Source organism: Kogia breviceps, chromosome 3 (assembly GCF_026419965.1).
Source record: "Kogia breviceps isolate mKogBre1 chromosome 3, mKogBre1 haplotype 1, whole genome shotgun sequence".
NCBI classification, from domain to species: Eukaryota; Metazoa; Chordata; class Mammalia; order Artiodactyla; family Physeteridae; genus Kogia; species Kogia breviceps.
In genome coordinates, this window is record NC_081312.1 from 113,949,016 (window position 1) to 113,967,365 (window position 18,350).

Genomic DNA, 18,350 nt, shown 5'->3' on the forward strand with positions numbered 1-18,350 from the left:
TTACTGAAGGCTTGAAGGCGAGTCAACACTAAGTGAGGAGGCTGGGCAGAGAAGCTGTCGGATCAAAACAGACACTTGTGCAGAGGCAGCATGAAGCCCTGGAGCCGGGGCAGAGAGGAGCACCAGCCCTTGCCCCTAAGGCCTCAAGCCAACCATCGAAATGGGCACATCAGAAAAGAATCGAAGCAAAGAGAAACCACAGACGATTCCTACTGTATTAACAGGCTCGAATGTGCTGCCGTGGGGATCTTTGTTCCCTTGGTGACAAACATGGGGAAGACTGTGGACAATGAGCCGTCCGGCTGGCATTTTAAGATAGTTTGTTCCGGCTCTTATCTGCAAGTACCTAAGCACACTGGCCTGGGCCCAGAGGATACAGCTGTGTTACATGCATGGACTCAGCTTCCCCGAAAAAGCAGGAAGGAGCGGAGTCCCCCGCAGCCAGGAGCTGCAGTGGCAGTGGGCAGGTGCCTTCCCACCGTCTTTCAGGGTGCCTGGCTTTCATGTCCCTGCTGTCCCCTCACACATGGCCAATGCGATGAGAGAAACCCACCCAGGGCTGAGGTTTCTCCAGGCCTCTGCTACCTCCTGGAAGGGGAAAGGAAAGGTAGGAATTTGGAATTTATCTTTGTCTGACAGCTAAGGGGGGGACCAGCCTCCCCACCCTAGCTCTCACCCAGGCAGGACTCTCTGGCCTGGACTTTGGTCATTTGTGGTTCAGAAGTCCCAGCCAGATCTCCTGGGAGCAAATCTGCATGTTCCACTGAGTGCCAAGGAATCCATGTGCAGGGGGATCTCAACTCTGCTCTCCTATGCTTAAACTAGTCTGTGCCAAGTACAGTTTGTTTGTTTGTTTGTTTAAAGAATCGTTAATAGGAAAAATTTCTCATCTAGGGATTCTCCATAGCCTACTTGCTAAATGTCCACTGAAGGCATTGCCCTCAGACAAACAAAACACCACTGGCCAAGAAGCCAGTGTGTTTCAGGCTCCACAATCAAGCTAATCCCTTTGCTCTGTGCCTTCCTGCATTCCTTATGCAGACAAAACTGCCTTAGAAGTCACGAGGATTGTGATTGCATAAGGGCTCCCAATTCAGGCTTGTAGAATGTCACTAACCTGAGCCTGGCCAGCTTCCCAGAGCAGCCATAGACAAACTTGGTATTAACAGCTCTCCCAACCCTGCTAAGTCTCCGGGCATTGGCCTTGTGTTTATAACTCTTCTCCTAAAGTATATTAAAATGAAATGGGCTGAAGCCAAGTACATTTCAGTGTAAACCTTTGAGAGGCAGAGCCCGCTGAGCATGGGTGGCCTTGTTTGGAAGTGGCCCCATCTGTGGCCTGGGCTCCAGCAGGCCAGAGAGCTCTGTAGATTCCAGAGACAGCAGAAGGGAATGGGCTATGCCCCTGCCCGCCTTGGGGCAGGGGGTGGGATCCCTGGCTATATGGACAGGCTTATGGGCATGGGGTGCATTCCCAAGATATAACTCCCTACGCACGGATACTTATGTCTCCCGGTCCCCCACTTGTCCTGGCCTCTCTCCTCCTTTTATACAGTAGACACGAAATATGTAAGTATCTGAAGGTAGGCTCTGTATCTCCATGGAGTCTCCTCTTTTTTACCCTCCGCGATCACTGCTTTTCTCAGCTCCTCCTCCTGTGGCCTGCTTCTCAGCTTGCCCCATGCTGGGCCCTGCCCCACCCACAGCCTACTCCCTGCTCATGGGGTTACTGATGCTCTTTGAGCCCCATGTGTCTCAGAGAGACTGGAAATCAGACAGACGCACCCAGCTCCAGCGGGCTCCTGACAGGTAATGTGGCCACCTGGGAGCAGCCATGGGAAGGTGGTCTTCACCTTCCCATGGCCCTCCTTGCTGCCCGTGCTGCCTCCGTCGCCCACCTCCAACCTGAGGCCTCCAAGTGGGGATTGTGGTGCAGGCCTGCAGTGGGAATTAGTGTAAACTGCTGCTGGCCACGCCCACCCACCTCTCCCTTCCTCCTCACTATTCCCCTCTCCCTCTCTCTTCCTCCTCGGCCTTCCCACCTGCCTCAAGTCCTGTGTGTTCTGAGAGACCCTTCCTCAGCTCCTACTCAGGGCCCACTTCTTATTACAAAATGCCCAGCCAGCCTGAGCCTGGTGCCTGAGCTCCCCAAGCAGATGTCAGCATCCATCCTGCTCAGTGCTCCACAGGCCAGGTGGGAAGGGGAAGCAGCAGAGAGAGAGCGGTGGGTGAGGCCAGAGAAGAAAAGGGAAGCCTCTTATCCTGTTTTTCACCATCGTTAGTAGGACCCCCTCTCAGAAACCTCTGGAAGGCACCTTAAAGCACATCCCATGTAGAGGACTGGGGTCCAAGGTGTGTCCAGCGTCACACTGGCAATTAGAGGCCAAGCAAGGCCTTAGACAGAGGCCAGGCACCGCCTACCTGACCACACTCCAGAACCAGAGAGGTCGTGGCTCTGAGGGTGCTCTGTCCTCAGAGGTCCAGGAAGCCCGGAAGCCCCAAAGGTGGGGGCAGGTGTGGGCTGCAGGGGTTGGCAGCTCTTGAGGCCAGCAGAGGAATAGAAGTTGTGGCCTTTTCCACCCCAAGTCTGTGCTGTTGTTCTCTCTTCACAGAGGGACAACCTGTGGCAGAACTGAAACCTCACTGAGCTTTGCTTACAAACTGCCTTTCATCTTTGTGTCTGAGAACAAAGTCTGCGGCTTAATCCCTCTCCTAGGGAGGATGATGGGCTCTCTGATAACCACTTTTATGAGGCTCTGGTTTTTCACTTTTGTGCTGGCTAATAATTTATGTTCAGAACTTCTCAGAAAAGCCTGTTATTTATACCCTGACTTGGCTTCAAAACATATTATTAGGGCAGCTTATGGAAATGACATATACTTCACCAAGACAAGCAACTGTGGCAACAGGCCTGAGGTGCTGGGCACCTGATAACTACTGGGTGGCCCCTAGTGAGACTCTGGGTGGTGTTGGGGGTGGGAGCCAGTCCTGGTCAGCTTCCTGGTGGTGAGGACATTCAAGGCAGGCAGTCCCTATGGTGACTGAGCCCAGACCAGCCCTGTGGGCACCAGGTACTATGCAGACATTTCATGCACACTTTGCTGTGTGAGCCTCACCCAGCCTGCCGCCATCTTGGTCACCTTACTCTACTGATGCAAACCTGCCCCCAGAGATGGCCATGGACTTCCAGGGACCACACAGCTCAGGAGCAGCAGGTCTACTGCTCCCGGATGCCCTGTCCAGGCCCTATGAAAACATTCCTCTTGAAGGTGGTCTCTGGTGTGGACCACTGAGGGCCATGCAATGAGGAGTCAGCCTGTCAGGGGCTTCGTCTGTCCTCAGACTACTCTGTGGCCCCCACAATGCTGGTGGGCAGCCTCAGGGTAGCTGCCTGTGTAAAGCCCCAGGCATCTCCCAGCAGGGTCTAAATGGGTTCAATCCATTTGTTTGCTGGGTGATAGCACTCCTCTGGGTTAATACCAGGCTAGGATTTGAGACTTTCCATATTCAAACTCCCTGGGGCCCTTAATGCTTTTGCAGTTAGTGCAGAGTGCAGTTTCTGAAGACTGTTACAAAAGATAATTGTCACATTGTACACATAGGCCTCCTTCATAATGAGAGTTGTCTTCACTCTTCCAGCTCTTGCCTTGGGACAGCCTCAAGAAAATGAGCCCAGGGTCACTGGAATTTATTTTAATTAAAAGCCTCCTGACCTCCTGGGTGCCAAATCATAACCCCACATTCCTCTTGCTCTTTGAATGGAGCCCTGTTTTCTTTTGCCTGTATATGAACATACAGATGGAATAGAGTCTGAAGGGGCCTCCGGGAGACATTAAGCCACCTTGTCCGCTGGGCCACACTTACCCCCTCACCCTAACTCACAGACAGCCCCAACATTCTGCGGGAATGAAAATGGGAGATTCATGGCCTTGGAACACCTGTGCCACTAGGGCTCAGATTTACAAGCTAAGTCATGCTCCTATGCTTTAGAAAATGACCTCATCTCTTGCCGAGGCCACCAGCATCAGGTTGCCAAGGCTCTTTGTGAACCCACACCCAACTTCAGGCACAAGGTCTGTGCCAAGAAGTGGCATCCCACCCCAGGGGCTGTGACCTCCTGTCCCTCTGGAAACCCCACTGTCACTTGTGCCAGGTGGACCTCCTGGGGGATGCCCACTCCCAGGAAAACCAGCTCTGCTTCTTAGGGAGTCATTCCTTAGCTATAATAATAGGACAAATTTGCTCTCCCCTCAAAGAGTAATCATGGGATTCATAGTTCAGAAAGCTAATTTAGGGGCCTGGGGGATGGGGGAAAATAAGTCAGGGTCTTGCAGTAAAAGAGCTTTCCTATATCCCAGGTAAAAATAAAAGTGGTTTCAAATTTACAGACAGGGAAGACACGTATAGTGTATGCCCTGGACCTTGCACTGTTCCTGAGCCCTAGGCTGTTCTCATATAATAAGGGTCCTGACATGATGCCTGACATGTGGTCTGCTTGTATGTAACAACAGCTGTCAGAGACCCTCCCCCCTCCCTGGCCTTGCCCCCCGGTGACTAGAGACCTTCCAGGAACAGAAATGGAAGAAACTTGGACCTTTTGAGAAGCTGAGGACTCTGAATTGGGAAAAGGGAAGCAGCAACTTTAGGAGCTGACCCCAGAGGGCAGATTCCCAGTCAGGGCCTGTCTCTGACGTCTCACCACAAAGCCTAGCTTTTTTCCACTTCAGTAGCTATGTAGCCTTAGTTTGAGTAATAAATTCTTTTCTTCCCCCAACACCTTCCTTCCTCCCTCACTTCCAGTCCCTCTTCCAGAGATCCAAATATGCTAACAAGCATCCTCTTTGGAAAATGTGACTAGGCCTCCCTGAGTTAGAGGTTTGAGCCATTTACACACTAGTATGAGTTAGGCCAAGCAGCTTCCTTTTTCCCAGCATCCTGTGAGATCAGGTACACAAAGGAAAGGGGTATCTGGCACTAAGCTCTAGGGGACCAGCCAAATGGGGTGGTTTTGTGGGGGGAGGGGGGATTGGTCAGCATGTGACTGCCAGGGGAAGGAATACTACGAGGTGGGAGAACTTTACAAGAGAGGGGCTGGAAAGGGACGAAGCACAGCTATGTCCACCTGTGTCTGAGAGACCAGCTCCTTACCCAGGAGAGGAGGGAAATGCTTCCCATCCCTTTTGATCTCTACCTTTTTCTGAGCTTGGCACCACTTCTTCTGCAAAAGCCCAGGGTCAGAAACTCAGTTCTTACCTGTTCAGTCCCAACTCCTTCCTATGCCCTTACAACTACAGAGCAAGGGCTCATCTCTGGAGAACGAGGCTGAGACTCGGAAAAACTTCTACTCTTCAAGAAGGGCTCAAGGGCTTCCCTGGTGGCGCAGTGGATGACAGTCCACCTGCCGATGCAGGGGACACGGGTTTGTGCCCCGGTCCGGGAGGATCCCACATGCCCCGGAGCGGCTGGGCCCGTGAGCCATGGCCGCTGAGTCTGCGCGTCCGGAGCCTGTGCTCCACAACGGGAGAGGCCACAGCAGTGAGAGGCCCGTGTACTGCAAAAAAAAAAAAAAAAAAAAAAAAAAAAAAAAAAGAAGGGCTCAGTTACATTCTTTGGTTAATTCCCAAGGAGACAGAAAATTAAAATATCAACAGTACTCCATTCCTGAACAGACTTGTTAATTTTAGACCTGGAACATGCATCTCTGTAATGCTTTTAGAATCAACAAAATAAGTGCCATATCATCCCCACATTTGCTGTCATCAGATTATCAAAGCAACCAAAGTTAATATGTAGTTTGAACATTTAATCTGTAATATTTTCTCCCATGAGCCAGCAAGGACTAAAGAGATGTAACATTTTTAATATACAGTAGTAAACTTTTCTCCTACCAAGAAAAACTTTAGGTAATACTCTAGAGATCCATCTGCTGGGGTCTGGCAGTGGACAGATCCCCCCACTGAAAGAGCGGAGCAGGGACTCCAGCTCAACAGACTTCTGTCTAGTCACAAAGTCTGGGGCCAGTCTGCACCGAGACCTCTCTGAAAGGCAGCACCTCCCAGCCTAATTCTCGCTTCTATCTGGCAACTGCCTAGATCCTAAGGCAAGTAAATCTTGCAAACAAATGAAACTTACTTGTTTTCACACCTAAGTTTTTTTTTAGGTTGCCTGGATTTGACAGACACATTTGCCAAGTGTTTACTTCTCTCCTTTCTACAGCAGATCACATGGGATGTACTTGAATCGTTTCTGGAGACCCACCATGCTCACGGTGAATTTTAGGGCTGTTCTCAGAGCTCTTGAGGTGTATGGAGCCGTTTATCTGCACATGATCCCAGGCTTCTGTGCCTTTTGACCACTGTTTTCCGTGTTCCTCTCCTTTCCATGTCCATCTCTGCTTCCAGTGTGCCTGCTGGTCAGCCTAGTATGGATGAGGGAGGCGCATAGCCACAGTGATCGAAACTGTCCCTGAAACTAAAATGGTTAACAATTATTGAGCATTGACTAGGTGTCAGGCACGTCATCAGTTGTGTGTGCGTTAACCCATTTACTCCTTACAACAACCCTATAATGGAGGCGCTAGCCTGAAGGTTCCTCTTTGAGGTGAAAAAGCGAAGGCCAATAATGGAGGCGCATAGCCGGAAGGCAGCAGCGCTGGAGCCTGACGCAGGCAGCCCCTGACCTGTGGAGCCTGCCCTCTTTCCCACTCACTCCCGCCTCCAGAAGCTACCACAGTCTGCGCAGGCTGGCCCCATCCTTGCTCCTCCGTGAATTCTGGGGCCGTGTGTTCATGGAGGCCTCTTTGGAAGCACCTGGCATTCACATCACAGTCTGAGAAAAACTAATTTGAGGGCCCACTCTTTGGAAGAATATCCAAATAGATAATACACTGTCCTGTCTAATCAAGAAAAATGGGGAGAAAGCACAAAAAGAGGTGAGAAAGGGAAAATAACCAAATGCAGAGGAAGTCTAAAGAAGCCAAAGAGAACATCTGGTCTTTTTGCTCATGTGTATTTGTGCTACACAGTACATATGAGATTTACAAATGGAAATGTTAAGTAGACCATTGTATGTATGGTTCACAATCGTCCCCAACAAACTTTATGTACTGTCATGTATCCCTGTGAGGTTGTCTCCAGCAGGCACTTCGGGGTGGCGGGGGGAGGTGTCCCACGTCCCTGAGGGAGGAAGACAATCACATTTCCCTCTGCTAGAGCAGGGATCAGCAAACTTACGGTCCACAGGCCTATGCAGCTCCCTACCCATGTTTGTAAACAGCTTTCTTGGCACACGGCCAGGCTCCATTTCACGTGTCACCTCTGGCTGTTTTTGTGCTGCAGTAGAGACCATTTAGTCCTCAAAGCCTAAAATATTTACCATCTGGTCCTTTACGGACTAAGTTTGAGACCCCTGTGCTGGAGTCCTATAATTTTTCCACTTTCAGGCTGGTTTCTACTTTATAGACATTCTTTTTCTTATATTCTTTTCCATTATGGTTTATCACAGGATATTGAATAAAGTTCCCTGTGCTATACAGTAGGACCTTGTTGTTTATCCATCCTCTATATGATAGTTTACATCTGCTAACCCCAAATTCCCAGTCCTTCCCTCCCCCACTGCCAGTCCCCTTGGCAATCACAGGTCTGTTCTCTATGTCTGTGAGTCTGTTTCTAATTCATAGATGGGTTCATTTGTGCTATATTTTAGATTCAACATATAAGTGATATCATATGGTATTTGTCTTTCTCTTTCTGACTTATTTCACTTAGTATGATCATCTCTAGTTGCATCCATGTTGCTGCAAATGGCATTTCATTCTTTTTTATGGCTGAGTAATATTCCATTGTATATATGTACCACATCTTCTTTATCCATTCATCTGTCAGTGGACATTTAGGTTGTTTCCATGTCTTGGCTACTGTGAATAGTGCTGCTGTGAACACAGCAGTGCATGTATCTTTTTGAATTATAGTTTTGTCTGGGTATATGCCCTGGAGTGGGATTGCTAGATCTTATGGTAATTCTATTTTTAGTTTTACCTAAGTAAAAACAGTTTGGAGACAGAGCTTGCTAGGAATGCATATTTCTCTTTACGAAATGTCTCAACAGGATTCATTAATAAATGCTAATAGCTTCTTTTCAAAAATCATCTTAAGATTTTGTACTTACTCTATCCAAGAAGTAGTCTGACTTCTTAGTATCATCCACATAAAATGAAAATGAACTATGTTTAAGACTTAGAGGAAACAAGGTAAGTGGGCTTTTCTTTTTTCCTAAGTGGTCCACAGTTTCCACCATCTGCCAGGCCCTCTGATGTTTTTTTCTGAAGAAAAAAATAACTCTGGGGGATTCTAGATGTTTCTTGCCTTCTACAGCTTTCCCAACATCCTCTCCTCCACCAGTGGTTTTTTGTTTTTTGGGTTTTTTTGAGCTTGGCAAGACTCAGCATAATAAATTAATATGAAAAGGTGGAAAAGAATTAAGTGCTAGAAGTTTCTACACTGAGTAACAGTGAGGAACCTCCACACTGTTTTCCATAGTGGCTGCACCAACTTGCATTACCACCAACAGTGTAAGAGGGCTCCCTTTTCTCCACACCCTTTCCAGCATTTGTTATTTGTAGACTTTTTAACGATGGCCTTTCTGATCGGTGTGAGGGGGTACCTCTTTGTAGTTTTGACTTGCATTTCTCTAATAATTAGTGATGTTGAGCATCTTTTCATGTGCCTACTGGCCATCTGTAAGTCTTCTTTGGAGAAATGTCTATTAAGGTCTTCTGCCCATTTTTCTATTGGGTAGTTTTGGTTTTTTGTTGTTGAGTTGTATGAGTTATTTGTATATTTTGGAGATTAAGCCCTTAGTTTCTACTTTAATTTATTGGTTCAGAATTTCCAAACCAAGGGAATTCCCTGGCTGTCCAATGGTTAGGACTCTGTGCTTTCACTGCCATGGGTCTGGGTTCAGTCCCTGGTCGGGGAACTAAGACACACAAGCTTTGCAACACGACAGGAAGGAAGGGAGGGAGGGAGGGTGGGAAAGAAGGAAAGTAAGGAAGGAGGGAGGGAGGGAGAGGGATGTGGAACAATTTAAAACAAAAAACACAAAAAGAACTTCCAAATCATGTAGGTGGTGCAAATTCAGCCCTCAAACATGTGCATGCCTCACGTGCAGTGTCCCAGTTTCTTTCAGATGCTCTTTTTCTAGCCATGGCCTCTGGAGGGACAGCCTTGAGGCTTCTCCTTGGACCAGCGCAATTGTTCTTATCTCAATTTTAGGGATTCCTGGCTATATTAGTTTTCTTTTGCTGCATAGCAAATTATGGTTGTTTAAACACCCAGTTTAAGCTCACAATTCTGTCAGTCAGAAGTCTAGCATGGTAAGGCTGGTGTCTCTGCTCAGGCTAAAATCAAGTTGTCAGCCAGCTACATTCTCACCTGGATCATGAGGTCCTTTTCTAAGCTCATCCCTGTTATTATCAGGATTCAGTTCTTTGTGGTTGTAGGACTGAAGTCCCCATTTTCTTGCTGACTATTGACCTCTCTCAACTCCTATGGGCCACTCTTGAGTCCTTGTACCTTGGTCCCCTCCATCTCAGCAATGGAGAACCTCCTTTTCAAATCCCTTTCATGCTTTGAATCTCTCTGCCTTCCTTTTCTGCCTCCCACTGAAGAAAACTCTGCTTTTAAAGGGCTGGTGTCATTAGGTTAGGCCCAAGGGGTAATCTTGCTTTCTCACAGTCAACTGTGCCATATAACATAATCTTATGACAGGAGTAATATCTCAGCATATTTATAAGTTCCACCCATAATCAAAGAGGAGGGCATAATCAAGGTTGAGGGTCATTTGGGGACATCCTAGAAATCTGCCTATAACACTGGATTTTTGCAGGGAGCCCCATTCCAGCTTCCTACCACACAGAGGCCTCAGGCTTCATCTCCAGCCCTACTCAGGCTTATCAAACCCTGTCTTGGAATACAGTACACCTTTTTCCTAATCCCCTCATGGACCATTCAGCTTTAGCTCCCCCTCCCTGCTTTGGCTTTTAGTTTCCTCTTCATTTTCCATACCTGAGATTTTCCTTTTTTTGCTTTCAAGATTGGCAGAGATTTCAAATATTTTTGTTATATTATAACCAGTATGTTTGTTTGGAATGGTTGAGGTTTTTCCTTCAACGGCATGTCAGCCATATTTTCCAGAATTTTAGGGTTATCAAGCTACATTCCAAGATTACAGAGTCCATTAAAGTCAGTGGATCCTTGGAGTCCTAACCCCAGTGAGGAGCAACCAGAGTTTTACAAAGAATTAATGGTTAATCAATCTGAAAACGTAACAATGTGTCGGGTCTAGGGCATGGTTTCCCTGTTTGCATTAGCTTTGCTTACTGTATCACTGGGAAAGGGAAGACGTATGAAAACCAATGAAAATAAATTGCAGTATCTTCCTGAGAACTAGACCCTGTCTAATAAAACAGTCAGATTAATTGACAAATGACAGTTTCCTTAACTGGGTTATCTTGTCCAATTACTTATTATTTTCAGATTGTTCACCATCACTAAACACATAGTTATTCTGTTTCCATTTCAAATCTGCAAGCTGTTTTCAAAATTGTTGTTGTGATGCTTTTCTTCAGATGTGGCTGAGCAGTATTTTCAAGATAGCATGGCTAATCTTAAGGATGCTGAAGGGATAGGAAAAGCCAAATTTCTTTCAATTCAAGATGATTATTGCCATTTTCTACAAGTCACTGGACAAAAAGAGGTAAGTGAGTTTGGACCACAGCTGACTAGTTATTTACCTGGGCGACCCAGTTGATATCCAAAGGGCTACTCCTGCACTCTGAAAGCATTAAGCATCTACCATGTGCAAGGCATGTGCCAGGCTCCACGGGAAGAGGGATAAATAAGGCCAGGCAACCACTCTTGGGCAGGTCCCAGATATTCACTCTCGGGAAACAAAAAAGTTCATGAGAATGTAGATGCCATGTCCACCTGCAGAGTATATTAAAGGACTAGAAACCTTGAGAACCCAGTGGACAGACTCTGCTTACCACAGCCTGTGGTTCTGGCTGGCATAGAGGGTGGAAGTTAGTGTGTCTAATTCCTCTTTTATTATCTTAGCTAATGGATGAAATGTGCATATCTAATAAGAACTACACAGTGCAGAAGTTACGGCTCACTGTCCGTTGAACCATACAGGCATGTTTTCCATGACTTGTAAAAATGGAGCCAGACCCAGAATTTATATTCATTAGTAGTTAAACCCTAGGGAACTTATTCCATAAAAAGCCTAACAACTACCAGACACCCACATGCTTGATTTATACAAATTGTTTTTTCAACTCTAACCTGTCAATGGGACTTCCTTGGTGGTCCAGTGGTAAAGAATCCGCCTTCCAATGCAGGGGACGTGGGTTCAATTCCTGGTCAGGGAGCTAAGATCCCATGTGCCGTGGGGCAACAAAGCCTGAACACCACAACTACTGAGCTCACGCAGCTCAACAAGAGAGCCCACATGCCTCAAACTACAGAGCCCACGCACCCTGGAGCCCATGTGCCACAACTAGAGAGACAAAACCTGCACGCTGCAACTAGAGAGAAGCCCACGCCCCACAATGAAAGATCCTGCATGCCGCAACTAAGACGCAACGCAGCCAAATAAATAAATAAATAAATAAATATTAAAAAACAAAAACCAAAAAACCTCTAACCTGTCAAGGCAGATCCTTGAGATGAAAACCCTTTTATTTCCTCTGCTGTTATGTAGACCTTCTCCCCGACAGCTCTCTCCTAACCCTTAATCCTTCACCCTTCTCTCAGTTGATGTGAGCTTAAGGAACATAGGTTTTTAATCTAGATGCACAAATGTTCATCAGGCCAAGGTCAGGCTACAGTAACCACAGCAAATGGAATTTCCATATTTTTCTGGATCACCCAACCAAGTAGAGAGGGGCCTTCCAGGGGCCTCAGATTCCAGAATATCTCTAGAAGTTCTATGTGGAGTGCTCAGGGCAGAAATCTGAGGGGAATTCTGCCCCCATCATGCCTCACCCCTTCCAGCTCATCAGTCATTTTTACCTTCAAAATGCCCCTTGAATCCATCCATCCGTTGCCATCTCCACCTCTGTCAGTCATCATCTCCCACCTGGACCTCTCTAACAAACTCTGGCTCCCCAGGTGCTGCTTCCACACTTGCCCTTTTCTAATCCATTCTGAATAGGGAAGCCATGGTGATCTTTGCAAAAAGCAGATCTGATCAGTGGACCCCCATCTGTAAAATACTACACTGGCTCCTCAGAGCCCTTAAGATAAGCCAGAATCCCACATTGCCCACAATACCTTGCACATTCTGGATTCTGCTGACATTTCCAGTCTCATTTTTGCCCCCTCCCCTGATCTGTGTTCCAGCCACGGTGGCCTTTTCTAATCCCCACTTCTGGGCAGTGTCCGCTTTCGTTTCGTGCTCTTGGAAGGTTCTTCCTCTTTGATCTCCTGGCTAATGCAGACCCATCCTTCAGGACTCACCAGCTTGCCTGATTCCCCTCCCTCAGTCTTGATTAGATTCTCCCCACTATTCTTCATCATAGAATCCTGTCTGATATAATTATATAACAGAGTAATGTATTACAATAATATATCGTGGACGGTTACTGTCTCTCCCTGACTAGACCAAATTCCGTGACAGCAGGGGCTCTCTTATTCGTGGTGGGGGAGCCTTGAGCCACTGGGTGGATGGATGCTTGGCTATGGGCTGTCTGACTTTTCTGGCTGCCAAAAGGCATCCACCCTTTTCCCCATTCCTGTCTGGCTTCCTGCCCTGGTGTCTGTCATCACCGCTGCCACACCTCACTGCCCTTGCCCAAGTCACCCAAATCAGTGGCATTGATCTAAAGATGTACCTCACTTCCTGAGGCCTCCCCTGGAGATTTTAGCAAACTGGCTCTTTTCATTCTACAGCCCCTGCCAGCCCTTCTGATGCCCTTATAAGAATAGACAAAGCTGCCTCTTCCTCAGGTGGGTGCAGTCCCTGCCAGGGCACATTGCTCAGAGAGCGGAACACGGGCCAGACTTCAGCCCTCCTCGTTCTCCTGCCAGGCACCCTTGTGTGTGACACAATCTGTCCAACCAAATGGGTCACCTTGTGTTATGCTCACCCTTGGTTACAGACCTCACTGTGGGTTCCAGCAGGAGCTGGCCAATGGGGCTGGGCCCAAGGACAGTCCCAGGCACAATCACAAGGATGTGCTCAGACCACCTCAGATGTGTCACAGCCTACCTGTGGGCTAGGACCCTTTGCCAACAGGAAGGTGATCCCAGGGAAGGAAAATGCCTTTTAAGGTAAAATTTAAGTGAAGTTTACTTTGCCACAGGTTAAAAGATACTCCGTGTTAAGATACTCTTCTAGGGCTTCCCTGGTGGCGCAGTGGTTGAGAGTCCGCCTGCCGATGCAGGGGACACGGGTTCATGCCCCGGTCCGGGAAGATCCCACATGCCGCGGAGCGGCTGGGCCCGTGAGCCACGGCCGCTGAGCCTGCGCGTCCAGAGCCTGTGCTCCGCAACGGGAGAGGCCACAACAGTGAGAGGCCCACGTACTGCAAAAAAAACACAAAACCGATACTCTTCTAGTTGTGCTGCTCTGCTGCTCAGGAAGCTTCTCTGACTTCTTATTCCCCATAAGAAAATCTAAACTCCTCAGCCTGGCATGAAGGTCTCCACCACCAGCCCAGCCCGTGACTCCTGCCTCAGCTCCCTCTGCTCCAATGCCTACTTTCTCTGCTATAGTCAAATCAGTCCCCTCACTGGCCTTGAATGTGCCGTGTGCTTCCCCCAGCTCCCACCATGCTCCCAGGTTCCCATGCCCTCTTCTTAGTCCACATAAATCCTATTTATTCTTCACTTCTCTCCATTAAGCTTTTCTATCTCTCAGAGACTGTCATAGTCTCTTTCCTTTAAACCCATATTCATGTGGCATCTCGACTTGCCATTCAAGTTCATGCACATCTATCTCTAGTTTCCCCAGTCAGGCTGTAAATGGCGTTGAGAGCTTCATTTAGGAAAAGGTGTCTGGCTCTTCTTTCCATCATTGGCTTCTCCACGCCTGACAACCAATTTTCATGGAAAAACTGTCAAACCCAAGTTGCATCACAGACACTGGGAAGGGACACGACAGGCTTTAGCATTAGGCAAGACCCATACCAAGGTGGGTCACACACTTCACAATTTATAGTTTCTCTTCCCCAGCAGTGATTTATCTCTCCATCTGAGAAATTGTTTCTGCCTTAACAGTGCCTTTTACCGTGTCCCTGATCCCACCCCCAGCACCTAATTCATATTCTTGCCAATAAACTAAGTAAAGGTCTTGCGAACTCCTCTATCTGGGGAGCGCCAGCAGGATGCCATCAGGGCTATGCGGTGGGCAAGGCTCCTTCACTGGTTCCTGCTTTATTCAGCTCTATTTTTCTTTTAAGTTCCACTTATTTCTCCCATATATATATATTTTTAAAGATTTCCTTGACGTGGACCATCCCCAAAGTCCTCAATGAATTTGTTACAATATTGCCCCCATTCCGTGCCTTGGCTTTTGGCCGTGAGGCATGTGGGATCCCAGCTCCCCGACTAGGGATCGAACCTGCACCACCACACACACTGGAAGGCGACGTCCCAACCACTGGGCCAACAGCAAAGTCCCTATTCGGCTCTTATATTGGGCGTTTGTGATCTCTACCTGTAATCATGCTTTCATGTAGAAGATCGTAGAAGAATTTCAGGAGAAACATGGGAGACTGACATACAGGGCTTTCCCTCTGTATGTCTTGGTGTATGACTGAAGAGATTAATACCAACTCATATTTTGTATTCCATGTTGGTATAAATAAATCAGATAAACCAAACAAGATGTCAAATTTGTTTAACTTTTCACCATGTTGGAATGTTTGCTTTTGGTTTCCTGAACTACTTCTTGTGAGAAATGGAAAACCCTGGAATATGTTCTGGATGTTCTGTAAGTAGATAAATGCCAGGAAACTGTAGTTTTCACTTACCTAAGAACATCACTGCACAGAGGGAGAAGAGCCTGCAAGAAGGATTAAAACTGGCAGGATCCAGATCCTAGATCTGCCACTGATGGGCTGTCTGACTGAGCAAGTTTCTTGACTGCTCTGTGCCTCAGTTTCCTCCTCTGGCAAACAAGGATTAAAGTTGCCTTATCTAAAGGAGATGGTGCAAGTTAAATGAGCTCACACACATAAACTGTTTAGCACGGTTCTTGCCACGTAAAGGACAAGATGCAGTACATGTTAGCTTTTCTTCTTACTACTCAACTAAAATGGGTTCCTGTAACATCTGAGATGGCTTTTTTTCCAGGGGTCCTTTATGCATTCTCTCCTCAGAGTTCAAACCATTCCTGTCCCCCACAACCCCACCTCACCCCATGTATATTATTTCCTGATTCCTATTTAGGGAGGAAAGTAGGCTCAGCTCATGAGACACTCTACCCAAACTCATTCCCCTAAAAAGTGAAAATACATATCAGTTACATCATTTTCTTAGGAGGCACTGATCTTTATCCAGCTTTGAACTTTTTGTTTAATCAGACAGCTTTTTGTTCCTTTCACAGAGAGCTACCTCCATCCTGAGAGAGTCCCTGGAGGTCAAAGTGGCAGTGTTTGGCGATCTCAGTACCGAGGTGGCAGAGACATACAGGCTCCTGGGCGGGGCTGACCTGGCACAGGGGAACCAGAGCAGGGCCCACAAGAAACTGAAGAAGGTAAAGCTGCAGCCCAACTAATGTGGAAAAAAACCCTCCCACCCTTCCCCACAGGTAGCTTTCTCTCCCTCCACCACGCTCTTTTTAAATGAAACTTTACAAGTGGCTTATTTATGTAAGATGACATCACTTTTGCAGTTGATCTCAGCTCACACTTTTTGGGGTAAAAGGTACAGTAATCCTCTTATGCACATAGATTTTTTTTTTTTTTTTTTTTTTTTTTTTGCGATACGTGGGCTTCTCACTGTTGTGGCCTCTCCCGTTGCAGAGTTGTGGCCTCTCCCGTTGTGGAGCACAGGCTCCGGACGCACAGGCTCGGTGGCCATGGCTCATGGGCCCAGCCGCTCCGTGGCATGTGGGATCTTTCCAGACCGGGGCACGAACCCGTGTCCCCTGCATTGGCAGGCGGACTCTCAACCACTGTGCCACCAGGGAAGCCCAAGCACATTGATTTTTAAATAAATTATCAATTATTCTTTACTATGAAAATAATTTTAAATTTGTACATAGCGTAATTTATCAATCTTATTTTATTTTACTCTTTCTGTACACCCAGTTTATAGAGGAGCTCTTTGTGTGTTCTTCTAGTACTTATGTTTATTTTTTTAATTTGGAGTTTGTGTGGATGGCATGAGGTATGGATCTAATGTTATCTTCTTCCCAAATGGCTGCCCAGTTGTCCAGCACCATTTTATTAGAGAGTCCAGCTATGCTCCAGTGAGTTAACACTTTCATCACATACTACATTTCCACGTGTACTTGAGTCTATTTCTGGATTTCTTTCTATTCCACTTTTCTCTTTGTTTATTTGAATCCCAGTACCTCATTGCCTTAATTATAGAGATTTTGTAGCATGATGTAGTACCTAGTAGGATTAGACTCCCCTCATGGTTTTTTGTTTACTTTTTATTTTTGGCTGCGTTGGGTCTTCATTGCTGTACACGAGCTTTCTCTAGTTGCGGGGAGTGGGAGCTACTCTTCGTTGCGGTGCACGGGTTTCTCAGTGCAGTGGCTTCTCTTGTTGTGGAGCATGGGCTCTAGGTGTGTGAGCTCAGTAGTTGTGGTGCACGGGCTTAGTTGCTCCACGGTATGTGGGATCTTCCCGGACCAGGGCTCAAACCCGTGTCCCCTGCATTGGCAGGCGGATTCTTAACCACTGTGCCACCAGGGAAGCCTCCCTCGTGGTTTTTGTATATCAGGTTTTCTAGATATTCTGGCATCATTATCTTTCCACATGAATTTTGGTATCAACTTATCTAGCTCCATAAAAAGTTTGATGGTAGTTTTTGGAGAATTGTTTTATTTGTAAATGGACATTGGGAGGATTGACATCATTCTGATGTTGAGTCATTCTACCAAAGAACAAGGGATGTCTTTATATGTGTTCATGTCTACTTTTGTAACATTCAGGCACATTTTAAAGTGTTCCTCATATAGGTTTTGTACATTTCTTACTAAGTTGATTTCTAAGCATTTTATCTTCTTTAATGCTACTATAAGTGGAGTTTTATCCACTGTTACACCCTTTGACTGTTTTTTTTGTGTGTATATGAAGACTATAGGTTTATCTGTGTTAATTTTATATTCTGCTAGTTTGCTTAATTCTTTTCTTGCTTGAGTTAATTTGAGCACCGATTCTCTCAAGTTTTCCAGGTGTACTATTACATCATCTGCAAGCAGTTTTACTTTCTGTTTTCCAAGTTTTATGCCTCTGATTGATTTATTTTGTCTAATTGAATTGGTTCATACCTCCAGAACAATAATAAATAATGTGGAATAATAGGCATCCTTGCTTTGTTCCTGATCTTAATGGAAATACTTCTAGTGATTCCTCATTTAATATATGCTGGCTTTGGACAAAGATTTATATATATTTATCATGCTAAGGAAGTATCCATGAATTTCTATTTTCATGAGTTTTTTTTAATTAGAAATAATTGCTGGGTTTTTTTAAACTTAGAAATAATTGCTGGATCAAAGGCTTTGTCAGCATCAATGGAGATAATCAGATGATTCTTCTTAGATCATTTAATATGGTATATTTTATTATAATATTGAACCAACCTTGCATTCCTGGAATAAATCCCCTTAGTCATAATGAATTATTCTCAATGTGATGTTGATTCTGTTTGCTAATATTTATCTTTTGCAAATTTTTTGCACCAATATTTGTAAGTGATATTTGTTTAAGTATCAATGTTAATTTGCTTCATAAAAATAATTTGGAAGTTTACCTTTATTTTCTATGCACTGAAGGATTTTATACATTAGAACTATCTAGCCTTTGAAAGTTTGTACCACGTGTAAAACTCTTTAGGCATGATGCTTTTTTTTTTTTTTAAAAGATAATGTTGGGGGTAGGAGTTTATTAATTAATTTATTTTTGCTGTGTTGGGTCTTCGTTTCTGTATGAGGGCTTTCTCTAGTTGTGGCAAGTGAGGGCCACTCTTCATCGTGGTGTGTGGGCCTCTCACTATCACGGCCTCTCTTGTTGTGGAGCACAGGCTCCAGACGTGCAGGCTCAGTAGTTGTGGCTTATGGGCCTAGTTGCTCTATGGCATATGGGATCCTCCCAAACCAGGGCTCAAACC

General features: G+C 46.2%; 1 protein-coding gene across 9 annotated transcripts in view; it reads left to right on the forward strand.

Moving 5' to 3' along the window:
• The window catches only part of TTC23 (tetratricopeptide repeat domain 23), a 125,247-nt gene that overhangs the window by 92,034 nt on the left and 14,863 nt on the right, over positions 1-18,350 (forward strand). For 6 of the 9 annotated variants that reach the window (XM_059058534.2, XM_067029541.1, XM_067029535.1 and 3 more), the window contains 2 exons: positions 10,628-10,755; positions 15,610-15,759. In XM_059058534.2, coding sequence (XP_058914517.1) covers positions 10,628-10,755; positions 15,610-15,759 — 278 coding nt within the window. Of the gene's footprint in view, positions 1-10,627; positions 10,756-15,609; positions 15,814-18,350 lie in introns of all 9 variants that reach the window. The other 3 variants (XM_067029537.1, XM_067029542.1, XM_067029538.1) reach the window with 2 other exon arrangements.